This window comes from Leptodactylus fuscus, chromosome 8, assembly GCF_031893055.1.
Source record: "Leptodactylus fuscus isolate aLepFus1 chromosome 8, aLepFus1.hap2, whole genome shotgun sequence".
In the NCBI taxonomy this organism is placed as follows: Eukaryota; Metazoa; Chordata; class Amphibia; order Anura; family Leptodactylidae; genus Leptodactylus; species Leptodactylus fuscus.
The window spans coordinates 35,536,181-35,548,668 of record NC_134272.1 but is presented as its reverse complement, the minus strand read 5'-3'; the positions used below and the strand labels follow the sequence as shown (position 1 = coordinate 35,548,668).

General features: G+C 39.7%; 2 protein-coding genes across 2 annotated transcripts; both read left to right on the top strand.

Annotated features, from left to right (window-relative positions):
* The first annotated feature begins 339 nt into the window (after window positions 1-339).
* LOC142216508 (gamma-crystallin 2-like) lies at window positions 340-5,418 on the top strand. Its single transcript, XM_075284380.1, has 3 exons — window positions 340-458; window positions 3,796-4,038; window positions 5,082-5,418. Exons 1-3 carry the CDS (start codon window positions 450-452, stop codon window positions 5,355-5,357), a joined length of 528 nt encoding a protein of 175 aa, XP_075140481.1. The 5' UTR covers window positions 340-449; the 3' UTR covers window positions 5,358-5,418.
* Window positions 5,419-10,146: 4,728 nt separating this feature from the next.
* Window positions 10,147-12,213, top strand: LOC142216265 (gamma-crystallin 1-like). Its single transcript, XM_075283959.1, has 3 exons — window positions 10,147-10,183; window positions 10,256-10,498; window positions 11,848-12,213. Exons 1-3 carry the CDS (start codon window positions 10,181-10,183, stop codon window positions 12,145-12,147), a joined length of 546 nt encoding a protein of 181 aa, XP_075140060.1. The 5' UTR covers window positions 10,147-10,180; the 3' UTR covers window positions 12,148-12,213.
* Window positions 12,214-12,488: the final 275 nt, after the last annotated feature.

Genomic DNA, 12,488 nt, shown 5'->3' with positions numbered 1-12,488 from the left:
TGAGAATGTGTTTTAGAATTATACCCCTGAAAGTTTGACCTCCTATTTCATGCATATTTGATCTATCGGATCCTACTCAGTATTACAAATTTCCTCGTCATATATTATTCATCTATCAACTTGTCCTTTTCGATAATTCATTTATAATAATAATCAAAATCTCAAAAGTTTGATATATTCACTTACTTGTCAACATTATCATTCCCACTGTGCAGTACCGAACACTCATGTGAGTCAGTATCACTGCCAGGAATATCCGAACAAAAGGTTTGTCCACCACTGAAAAAATAATGAACTGGATAAAAAGATTAAATTAAACTGAATGGTACTTTTTTTTCCAGACACAAAAAATGCTTTTGTTTAGAACTTGCTGACACAGCAATGGGCCTGTTTATATAGAAGCCCATAACTCTCTTATCACAGATCACTGAGCCTTTCATAAAGTCAAAATGGGAAAGGTAAGAAATAATACATTTTAGAAGCCGCTGTCATTTACATGTAATTGTAAGAAACGTAGATGCTGTATATTATGTATAAGTGTTATAGAATAATCATTGGAAAAGTGTTCACATATTAGAGGAAAGGCAGAAATGTCACTATTATAACATTGAAACTCAATTTCTTGCAATAGTATTTGGATATAAATTTTTCTAAGATTTACTCATACATATAACTATAATATTATTGCATGCATGTATAAGTCCTCATAAATGTGTATTTTATAAATGATCATCATACTAGTAAAGAAGTTCAGTGTGCAAATGCAAGATTCTAATGAAGAACCAAACATCAGTTTGATTAGATAGATAGATAGATAGATAGATAGATAGATAGATAGATAGATAGATAGATAAATAGATAGAGTTTCGTATTTAGTAAAATGTAGTTTAATATTTCAGAGCAGTGCTCATTGTGACAGTATCTCTTTGCAATAACAAATGTATTTGAAACTATAGGTTTTCAGCTATATCATCCTGTGAGAGCCTCTGTGGGTTTGAAAGAGTCCTGCAGATTTCCATCTCCTGCTCTGTTTTATGCAGGAAAAGGAAACCTGCATAATGGGCGCAGATGTGAACGAGCCCTAACTCACCACTCCCCACAGCTCACCATACCACCACCACTAACTCATCACTCCCTACAACTCACCATACAACCACCACTAACTCACCACTCCCCACAACTTACCATACAACTACCACTAACTCAACACCCCCCACAGCCCACCATACCACCACCACTAACTCACTACCTCCCACAACTCACCATACAACCACTACTAACTCACTACCTCCCACAACTCACCATACCTCCATCACTAGCTCACCACTCCTCACAGCTCACCATTCAGCACAGCTTGCCATCCCTCTCACGGTTCACTACCGCATCTCCATGACTCGCCACCTCCTAAAGCTTACCATGGTGAGAAAACTGGCATAATAAAGGCACAATAAATTGCCCCAAAATATCTAAATTTTACCAAGATGTCCTCATGACTTGAGATTATTCATGACCGTTTCGTAGTTTCCTCCTCCACAGATGATAAAGTAATGGAGCAAATTAGTTAATACTGTCTAAAAGTAGTATAGTGTTTCTTTGATCATATATAACAAATATTAACATAAATGTCTTAAAAAAAAAATAAATATATATATATATATATATATATATATATATATATATATATATATATATCATATTGTACTATTTTTGCCATGTATTTTCTTGGAAGTGGTTACCCCAAATGCTATATGAGAATGTAAAGATTAGAGATGAGCGAGTAGTATTCGATCAAATACTAAGGTAATTGAAATACTCGTACTTGATCGAATACTACTCACTATTTGAAGTAAAGATTTGATTCAGAACCAGCGTTGATTGGCCGAATGCTATACAGTGTATAGCATTCGGCCAATCAATGCTGGTTCTGCAGCAGGCTCGTCTTTGCTAGTCGGGAGAGCTGGCAGCTTGCGTTATGCGGGAGCTGACTTTTTCGCATAGGAATGCATTAATGAGGGCAGTGCGCGGCAAGCACACGGTGTCCATTATATGCTTTTTTTTTTTTTTTTTTTTTTTCTTTTTTTTTAAATGTAGATTGTGAGCCCCACATAGAGCTCACAATGTACATTTTTCCCTATCAGTATGTTTTTGAAATATGGGATGGAAATCCATGCAGACACGGGGAGAACATACAAACTCCTTGCAGATGGTTTTATGCCCTTGGCGGGATTTGAACACCAGGACTCCAGCGCTGCAAGGCTGCAGTGCTAACCACTGAGCCACCGTGTGGCCCCTCCATTATATGCTATGGGGTCTGTGTGCTTAACTGTCCAGCGCTTGCAGTTGCGCTGATATTCTGTTCGGGGGGAGTTCTCCTGCAGACTCCTTCTGGGCGGGAGGCAAGCGCTAATGTGAACCGGCGTTAAAAGCAAAGTGGAAGGAATAGGACACGGTGCGGGGAGAATGATAGACCTGCAGGATAGTATTGCAGCATCCCTCCTGCAGAACCAGCGTTGATTGGCTGAATCCTATCCAGTGTATAGCATTCAGCCAATCAACGCTGGTTCTGCAGGAGGCTCGTCTTTGACGAGGCGGAGTCTAAGATCGGACCACAATGTAGATTGCATATTTAACATTAGAGCAGTCTACATTGTGGTCCGATCTTAGACTTAGACTCCGCCTCATCAAAGATGAGCCTCCTGCAGAACCAGCGTTGATTGGCTGAATGCTATACACTGTATAAGATTCAGCCAATCAACTCTGGTTCTGCAGGAGGGATGCTGCAATACTATCCTGCGACTCTATCATTTTCTTTGCGCCGTGTCCTACTCCTTCCACTTTGCTTTTAGGGTCTATTCACATTAGCGCTTGCCTCCCGTCCGGAAGGAGTCTGCAGGAGGACCCTCCCGAACAGAATATCAGTGCAACTGCAAGCGCTGTGCAGTTAAAGCGCACGGATCCCATAGACCATAATTTGGTCGTGTGCTTGCCGCGCACTTCCCGCACAAATCATTATAGTCTATGAGGTCTGTGCCCTTTAACTGCACAGCGCTCCTCCTCAACTGCACTTCGCTCCCCCTAAACACTCTCCTCCTGCTACTCATGGACTTGGTGACTCTCCTTTAGTCGAATAGTGGTTTCCCCTGAAACAAGCATTTTTCCCCATAGACTATAATGGGATTCGATATTTGATCGAGTAGTCGAATATTGAGGCTCTAATCGAAACGAATATCGAATATCGAATATTTCACTACTCGATCATCTCTAGTCAGAATATTAATGAGAAAAACTAAATACGAAAGAAAATGAAATCTAATAAATGAAATATGTAAATTCATAAAAATCACAGTAAAAAAATTCTGTATATGGAAAATGGTAAAATGAGATGCATCCATTCCACAGAGACAGACTTACTTATATACAACCTCAAATTAAAACAAACTTAAACTTTCCAATAACTTTGATTTTCTGGCAGCATTTATGACATTAATAAATATTGTAATATACTTTATTGTCAGATCACAGAATAGCAGAGTATTCCCGCGGAAAACACACAGACACCATTATAGTCTATGGAATCTGTTTGCTTTCATAAGCTCACTGCTTGTCAATAAGTTCGGTATTCCATTCGCAGGGGTCCCCAAGCAGACTCCCCGAGCAGAATACTGAACCCAGATATGAACCAGGCCTTAGCTATTTTAGTGTGCAAAGCCAAAACATTTATTACATACAAATGATGTTATTATTATTATTATTATTATTATTATTAATATTATTATTTTACATGTTCTTATACAGATCACCTTCTTCGAAGACAAGAACTTCAAGGGACGCTTCTATGAGTGCAACAGTGATAACAATGACCTGCACTCTCATGTCACTCGCTGTAACTCTATCAAAGTTGATAACGGTTCTTGGATGATTTATGAGCAGGCTAACAATAAGGGTCACCAATATTTTCTTAAAAAAGGAGACTATCCCGACTACCAGCATTGGATGGGATTTAACGACACGATCAGTTCTTGCCACATGATTCCTCTGGTCAGTTCCGAAATATTTTCATAATTAATCCATAGTTGTTCATTGTCAAGCACATGTAGCCAAAATTAACTTAAAAGGTTATCCACTTTCTAATATTGATGCTCTTTGGGTATATTGGCTATGTTTATATGGTCGGAACTGTTCATTCACCATTCAAAGTGTAACAGCAGCTTTAGGTACAGCAGTGTTGTGCCATTGACTTCAATGGTATGTACACATTACTGAGAGCCAAGCTATCCCCAAACTGCTGATCTTCAGAGATCCCAGATGTTGGACTCCAGCTGATTAACCTAAGAATATGCCATCAATGTTAGAAACTGGATAGTCCCTTTAAGTTAACTTTATGTTTAGAGATGAGCAAGTAGTACTCGATCGAGTAGGTGTTCGATCGAATACTATGGTATTCGAAATACTCGTACTCGATCGAGTACTACTAGCTGTTCGAAGTTAAGATTCGATGCAGAACCAGCATTGATTGGCAGAATGCTATACATTGCCAATCAACGGTGGTTCTTCTCTTACCTTTAGAAGTCTTCTCCCTGCGCAGTGTCCCCGCATCCTCTTCCGGCTCTGCATTCACTCTGCCAGGCATCAGGCCTGGGCAGAGCCGACTGCGCATGTCCGCTTGAAGTGAGGGCATGCGCAGTCAGCTCTGCCCAGGCCCGATGCCTAGCAGAGTGAATTCAAGGCCGGAAGAGGACGCGAGGACGCTACGCAGGGAGAAGAATCCAGCCCGACCCTCACTCATGGACTTGGTAAGTAGAATTTGATCGAATGTTGCCTACCCCTGAAACGAGCATTTCCCCCCCATAAACTATAATGGGGTTCAAAACCCGTTCGAACAGTCAAACAGTGTGCGGCTGTTTGAATCGGATTTCGAACCCTGAACATTTTAGTGTTCGCTCATCTCTATTTATGTTACAATATGAAAAACAGATTTCATTGACAAGTTTCAGTATCTAGTTTCAGTTACATATAACATCTTGTTTGTCTGTTCTGTCTAATTGAATATCGATTTATAACATGTCATTTAAACCCTACAGCACACGGGATCTTTTTTGATCAAACTGTATGAAAAAGAAAACTTCAGAGGCCAGATGGCTGATTTCACAGAAGATAGCCCCCATATCTATAAAGATTTCAAATACCACGAAATCAACTCCTGCAATGTTGTTGACGGCCATTGGATTCTCTATGAGGAACCAAACTACAAAGGACGCCAATATTACCTGAGGCCCGGAGAATACAGAAATTTTAATGATTGGGGTGCATCAAATGCAAGAGTTGGTTCCATTAGAAGAGTTCAAGATTTTTTTTAGATGTTGATAATGTCTTTATGTATTTGGCTGTAAAGCGCTGATAAAACTTTGCTGCATAACACTTCCCTAATGTTTCCTTATTTACAATGTGTTTGTTCTTTTTCTCTGAAATATTTCATAGTCCCCCTCCTGAATTGAATACATTCTAATAGGCGTATTATCCATTATATGGAACACATTCCAAACCATATAGTATGTGAACATGTTATAAGAGGAGGTAATTTCACATGAAATATATGAACAGCAGAAAGAGAAAAGAGATCTAATGGAGATTACACACCTACACCATACTACAGGGTGGGCCATAAGTATGGAAACAGCCAGATAAAATGGAAGGGGTTGCTGATATCACCTTACCATTTGTAGTATATTGGTACATGAGAGGGAGGAAACATTTGAGGCCAGGTGACGCACTTGGTGACCATCTGCAAAGCCGCCATTTTTTATTCAACTTCACTTTTTTCAATGGAAAGGAGTCATGTGACACATCAAACACATGAGGAATTGCACAAGAAAAACAATGGTGTGCTCATTTTTAAAGTAGATTTATTCATTATCGACTTATTGACACTCTTGTTACATGGAGCAACGACAGTAAGCAACTAAAGGATGTTTCAGGTGCCCCACATCCTGGATCTTCATAGAGTACACCATAACCTTCAAATGGCCCCAGAGATAGAAGTCCAAGGGTGTGATATCCGAAGACCTTGGGTGTATCCATAACTGGGTGTATCCATACTTATGGCCAACCTGGGTGTATCCATACTTAAGGCCCACCCTGTATATACTATATCTACTACTATATACTGTGCTTAGAAATTATAAAACTTATCATTCTTAGAAAATATATATATATATATATATATATATATATATATATATATATATATATAATCTCACACATTTACAGCCCTACGTGTAAATAGACACATATTCATGGTACTCATATTAACATAGTAGTGGTCCAATCTATAAATAGACAGAAATATATATTACATACATACACATATACCAATCAGTAATAAATGATGCAGATGTGTTCTCTGTCATCTGTCCATTTGTATGGACATGTTGAGCTATGTGCATCACACTTTAGGCAACTTTTCTAAACACAACATGATCTCCTTATAAGTTAGCACACGGTGATATGCTAAATATCCTATCTGTGCCTATGTGTTTAAACTAATGCATACCAAAGTGCTAAATTGGGCATGAGCATCAGGGCATCAATGATACTTGGTCCTGAAAGGGTTAATGATCTTTATAGATGAACTATAGTTAATAGTTGGAATAGCAAGTTACTTGGTGTTGTTCTACAATCCAATTCAAGCAATTTAACAAGAATGACCAAGATACTGGCAAAGTACTGTGGGTAGCCACTGTGTGGGTTGTTTGCAAAAATAGTGTTGTACCTGACTCCAGTGTGGGGAATACTTATCAAGAATTACATCTCCTAGGCAATTCTTGACCTCCCCTGTACCAAAGTAAAATATGTCAAATTTATTGAGACTCAGTTCCAAATTTTGATGCAAATGTGCCATGTACCAAAATTTGTGATTTTTAGTATACACTTTTCACAAGATACTACAGAAACTGGTATAAAAAGCATGATAAATTCCTCCCACGTCTACAGCCATAACAAGAGCTAAGCATGCACTAGGTACAAAGTCGGCCAGGTTGTTGACTATTGGTTTTTTTTTTCTAGGTGTCATAGTGCTTTCAGTAGAGACCAGCCGCCTCCAGGACCTATGCCACAAACTTGAAAGGTGGTAAGCTCTGGATAACTGGTGCAACTGCAGCCCATGGCTAAAATAGACTGTGGAGTGAAGTCTGTGAAGGGCTGCTTTTTGACCTGCAAAGACAAAATAGTTTCAATTGCTATGTTGCTCAGGCATGGGTAAACTCTGATAGGCACTCTTGGGCCTCAGAGCAAAACTTCACCTTCCTGCCTCAGTTCATCAATCTTGCACCTGGCCACAGATATGCCTTTAACATAGTACAGCTGAAAAAGGGGGTGCAAGAAAATACCGGAGAAACAGAGAATCAGGGGGTAGACTTCCTTCCTTCCTGATCTCAATGGCAAAGTAAACTGGATTAGCATTTAAACAAGAATTCTACATATTTACTTATTCATTGATATTATTTTGTTCAGCTTACAGCTATCTTAGGGTGCATTCACACAATGTCTTTTGGCTTGTAATCTGGCACGTAGACGCCGCTGGAGCTTTTACGGGCTCAAAATAGCGCCGCGTATACGTTCCACGCTCCCATTGAAATCAATGGGAGCATATACGGCCCGCAAAAGCTCCCGCGGCGTCTAGGTGCCAGATTACGAGCTAAAAGACATTGTGTGAATGCACCCTTAGGCTGTGTTCACATCTGCATCTTTTTATCCTTTCTTCTAGTCCATAATAGATTTAAACAGTAAAGCTGGACCATCTAAGGATGGATAACAACTGATCCTGAGGGATCCCATTGACTATAATAGGGCCCATTGGTCATCCATTTCTTTCTCTCTGCTTGCAGGCCTTTTCAGCCTTATTTATGGATGTTAACATAGCCTTACTCAATATCCTATGCACATGCATGCTCAGCACAGCAAGCAATACGTGTGTAAGGGTTGGTTCACATCTGCGTTTGTATTCTGTTCGTGGGAGTCCGTATGGGGACCCCCCACCCCAAACGGAATACCAAACGCAATTGCAGGCGCTGTGTAGAATAAGCACACAGATCCCCATAGACTATAATGGGGTCAGTGTGCTTGCCGCCAAATCTCCGCACAGAACAATGTGGCCAGGAAAGTAGTTCACAATCTACTTTCCTGTCCTCATTTTTCGTGTGGGCAGCGCGCGGCAAGCACATGGACCCCATTATAGTCTATGGGGTCTGTGTGCTTTTACTGTACAGCGCTTGCAATTGCGTTTTGTATTCCATTCGGGGGGTTCCCATGTGGACTCCACCAGATGGAATACCAACACAGATGTGAATGAGGGGTAAGGGAATAAAGGAAAATTTCTTAATATGGCCACCTTGGGTGGATTGGTGTGTAGATAACCATACGCAGAGTCCATGTTAGAGATATGCAAACCGGTTTGAAAAGAAGTGGATTCAACTCAGATTTTATGGAACTTGATTTGCACAAACTGGTTTAAGTGATGAGCACCTGTAAAAAAAAAATAATGAAAACAGAAGAATCACATGACTCAGGGATCAGGTAGTTTTATACATAATGCCTTGCACGCAGTGCTCATAGGATACAGCTAATAATGAGAGACTATAGGTCACAGATGTCTCATAGGAAGTAAAAAAAAAAAAAAAAAGGAACAAAGAAAAGGTGTAAATTTTGTGGGGAGAGATTAGACAGATAAGGTCTCAGACAGACTGAGAGACATAGGATATAAAACACAGACAATACAATGTGAGGGTTTTAGCAAACCGTTAAAGCTGGAGATGAAGACTCTAATTTAATGAGATAGCTAGAGAGGTCCTCCTGTCATGGCAGTAGTTTGACTTTCCAAGCTTTATTGAATACTCTTTTTCTTGTATGTGGGGTTAAAAACTTAATTTGCTATTGATGTGAAACAAATATGTTATAAAATATCTGTCTTGTTATAGAAACCCCTTCTAACACAAAAATTGTTGGGTTGTTATGGAAAACTGGTGTAAAACTGTGTAAAGGTCAGTGCATTCCACGTGTGAACACTTCCGCAAGGCTAGCCGCGACGGGATGCCGATGCAGTGCAGAATGGGCCTAATCGGGAGGGAGCCTCACACCCGGATGTCGCAGATGAGTCAGCCGCGGAGTCCACGGCAAGATAGGGCAGCTCACTTCTTAGCTAGAGGAAAAAAGAAGCGAGTGGCTCCCATTGATGTCAATGGGAGCTGTTTTTGGAGGCGGATTATGAGGCGGATTCCGCCTCAAAATCCGCTCCAAAAATCTCTGTGGGAACATACTCTAAGAGTGAAGCGCAGGTCTTGTGATATCAGATGGAGGAAGGACCTGCATGTGGAAGCCACTGATGCCATTTTTGCTTTTGTGTATCTTGTGTAAAACAAAAATGGCTGAATTGTTTTACGGAAACCTGGTTTAAAACTGTGTGTATATCAGTGAAGCTAAAAATGAAGCATCTCTGATCTTCTATTAGCTATTACAGGTCATCTGATGTGATATGAAAGAATGCCCTTGATAAGAAAGCCATTGGTGCTCTATTTGTTTTATGTGAATATGTCAAGAATGGTGGATCCTAGAGAGCTAATGGAGATCTTAAGACTGGTTTATCTATATGCTAAATTTGGTGAAGTTTGTTCCAATCGTTTGGACATGCGTGTAAAAACAGACACCAGAAAATATTGGAAAATATTGGACTACACTGGAATTATTTGAGAATTGTTATGTACAAATATGTATAGATGGACATGTGGTGATGTACAGCATATTATATTTAACTGATATTGCTAAAACATTACAGAGTTTTTTGCAAACTGAAAAAATATATTTCGAGAATTAGGAAACATTTTTTGAAGTGTTTTTTTTTTTATTCCAGCACATTGAAACTGCATCAAAAACCACTTCAAAAACCGTATTGTGTTTTTTCCAAAAATCCATTAGAAATCCATTGAATGGGTCAAGTTAAAGATTACTTTCCAAACATATTAAATTTCCCTCTCAATGTTCCTTAATAGATAGACATGCCTGCCTTTTCTTGAATATACCACAGCATTTGTTTAGTCAGCACTGCCAGTGTATAAAAAGGCTTTTCCATCTATTATTGCGTAGCTTTGCAGTACCAGTTGCTGAACTCTCCTACTGCTGGAAACCAGCAATGGTAAGATATACACTGAATAGAATATAGGTGACTGAATATTATAAACAAGTCTATTTTCTTGTTGCCGAACAGATAATCTTTTATGAAGACAAGAATTTTCAGGGCCAGTCTTTTCAGCGCACCTCAGACTCTTCTGATCTTCATTATTACTTCAATCATTGCAACTCTGTTCATGTTAAGAATGGAAATTGGATTTTATATGAACACCCCAACTATCAAGGTCATCAGTATTTTCTACAGAAAGGAGAATACCCCGACTTTCAGCATTGGTTTGGATACAATGATATTGTCTGCTCTTGCCGGTTAATCTCGCAGGTAGTCTGCTTTCAAGCTTTATGAAAACAAAACCTTAAAGGGGTTTCCAGTTTCTATATTGATGGCAGGGGTGTATCGTCCATGAGGCAACCTGAGATGATGGCGTCTCAGGGAACAAACTGGAGGGCGGCGTTTTGTTTTTTTTAATTGGCAGCTACTTGTTGTATTTTTGCAATAAGCAGCTACTGATAACGTTTACTCACCTGCCTGCTCTCCTGTCCTGGCTACCTTCCGCTGCCGCCTCTAGGCGGCACTACACTTACATCATGACACTGAAGACCACTGGGACACTATGTACAGCATCCCAGTGTTCTTCAGTATCAACTACAGCACACCTTGGAGGTGGAAGTGGAGAGCGGCCTGGACAGGAGCGTAGAGAGATAACTAAAAATCTGACACTACTCTGTGTGGGGGTGTGAGGAAAAAGGGGTTCACATACTGCAGATTGGTTTTAAAATAGGGGTCATATACTGTGTGGGGGTATAAAAGTTGGTCATAAATTGTTGGGATCATATACTGTGTGAGGGGGGGCTAAAAAAGTGGAATCATATACCGTGTGGGGGACAAAAACAGGTGGTCCTACACCGTGTGGGGAACCAGAAAAAGGGGGTGATTTACCATGTGGTGGGGCAGATAAAGGGAGTCATATACCATGAAGGGAGCCAGAAGAAGAGGTCATGTGGTCTGGCAGAAAAAGGGGTTATGTACCATGTGGTGGGGTGAAAAAAGAGGGTTATATATCATGTTGGGGGACAGAAAAAGAGGGTTATATACATGTAGGGAGCCAGAAAAGGGGATCATATACCATGTGGGGGGCCAAGAATAGATGTCATACACCACGTGAGGTGCAAAAAAAAGGAGGTGATATATTATGTAATGGGCTAGAAAAAGGGCATTATATACTGTACTGTGTGGTGGACCATAAAAAGAGGGATGACATACCAAATTTAATATAAACTAAAGGTAACTTTTCAGGATAAGCTGCATGTCCTTGCAGATAGGTTTTTGCCCTTGGCGGGATTCGAACCGAGGACTCCAGTACTGCAATGCTAACCACTGAGCCACCGTGTGGCCCCCAGAGCATGGGATATTTCTGAAGACCCTTATGGACCCTCCATAATGTACCAGAATGGAGATTTACACCAGTTTTCGGATAGGACAGTGATTTTCAGAATAAAAGTAAAGTATTTAGCAAAGGGAGGGGGAGCAGAGAAACAGCCCGAAAATAACAGAAATAGGCATTTATCTCTGATAGGATACAAAGTTTTTTATTATCAACTGAACTATTCAGTCATGCAAAGTTTGTTGAAATGACAATGCTTATGTAAATGTTATGTTTTATTTTATAGTATCAAGAAACGTTCAAGATCAGACTCTATGCAAAGGAAAATTTCAGCGGTGAAATGATAGAATTTACCCAAGATTGTTCAAGTACATTGTCAGAATGCGGCTTTTGTGACATATTTTCTTGCAACATAATTGAAGGAAATTGGATATTCTATGAAAAAGAAAATTTCCGGGGACAACAATTCTATTTAAAGCCAGCAGAATATAAGAGATGCACTGAATGGGGAGCATTATCACCAAGGGTTGGATCATTTAGAAGGGCACCAGAATTTCATCAAAAAGATGTTTATAGCACCGGGTAATATGATGATGTTGTAATTCAATCAATAATATCAGCTTGATAATGGAATATATGGAAAATAAATAGCAATTGGCTCTGACCATTATGAGGTCCAAGTATAATGGAAATGTTTGTGCTGGTTTGCTCATCTCATGCCATAAAGCTGCTGTACTTTCAGCCCATTCCATTTATTGTGTTTAAACAGTTTCTATTAAGGTATTATGACACAATAAAGTTATACAAGTTAAAGGAACATAAAACAACGTCCCACTTTTACTTTTGTGGCTACAACTAAGCACTGGAGTCAACTTTGCGCATCTTTGGCGCAAAATTACACATAGTTTGGGCTAAAATTTTTGACAT

What these genes read in the sequence shown, in the direction of transcription:
- LOC142216508 (XM_075284380.1), top strand. An exon ending in CTTGCCACATGATTCCTCTG is followed by an intron (nt 4,039 to 5,081) that starts GTCAGTTCCGAA and finishes TAAACCCTACAG; the next exon opens with CACACGGGATCTTTTTTGAT.
- LOC142216265 (XM_075283959.1), top strand. An exon ending in CTTGCCGGTTAATCTCGCAG is followed by an intron (nt 10,499 to 11,847) that starts GTAGTCTGCTTT and finishes TTTATTTTATAG; the next exon opens with TATCAAGAAACGTTCAAGAT.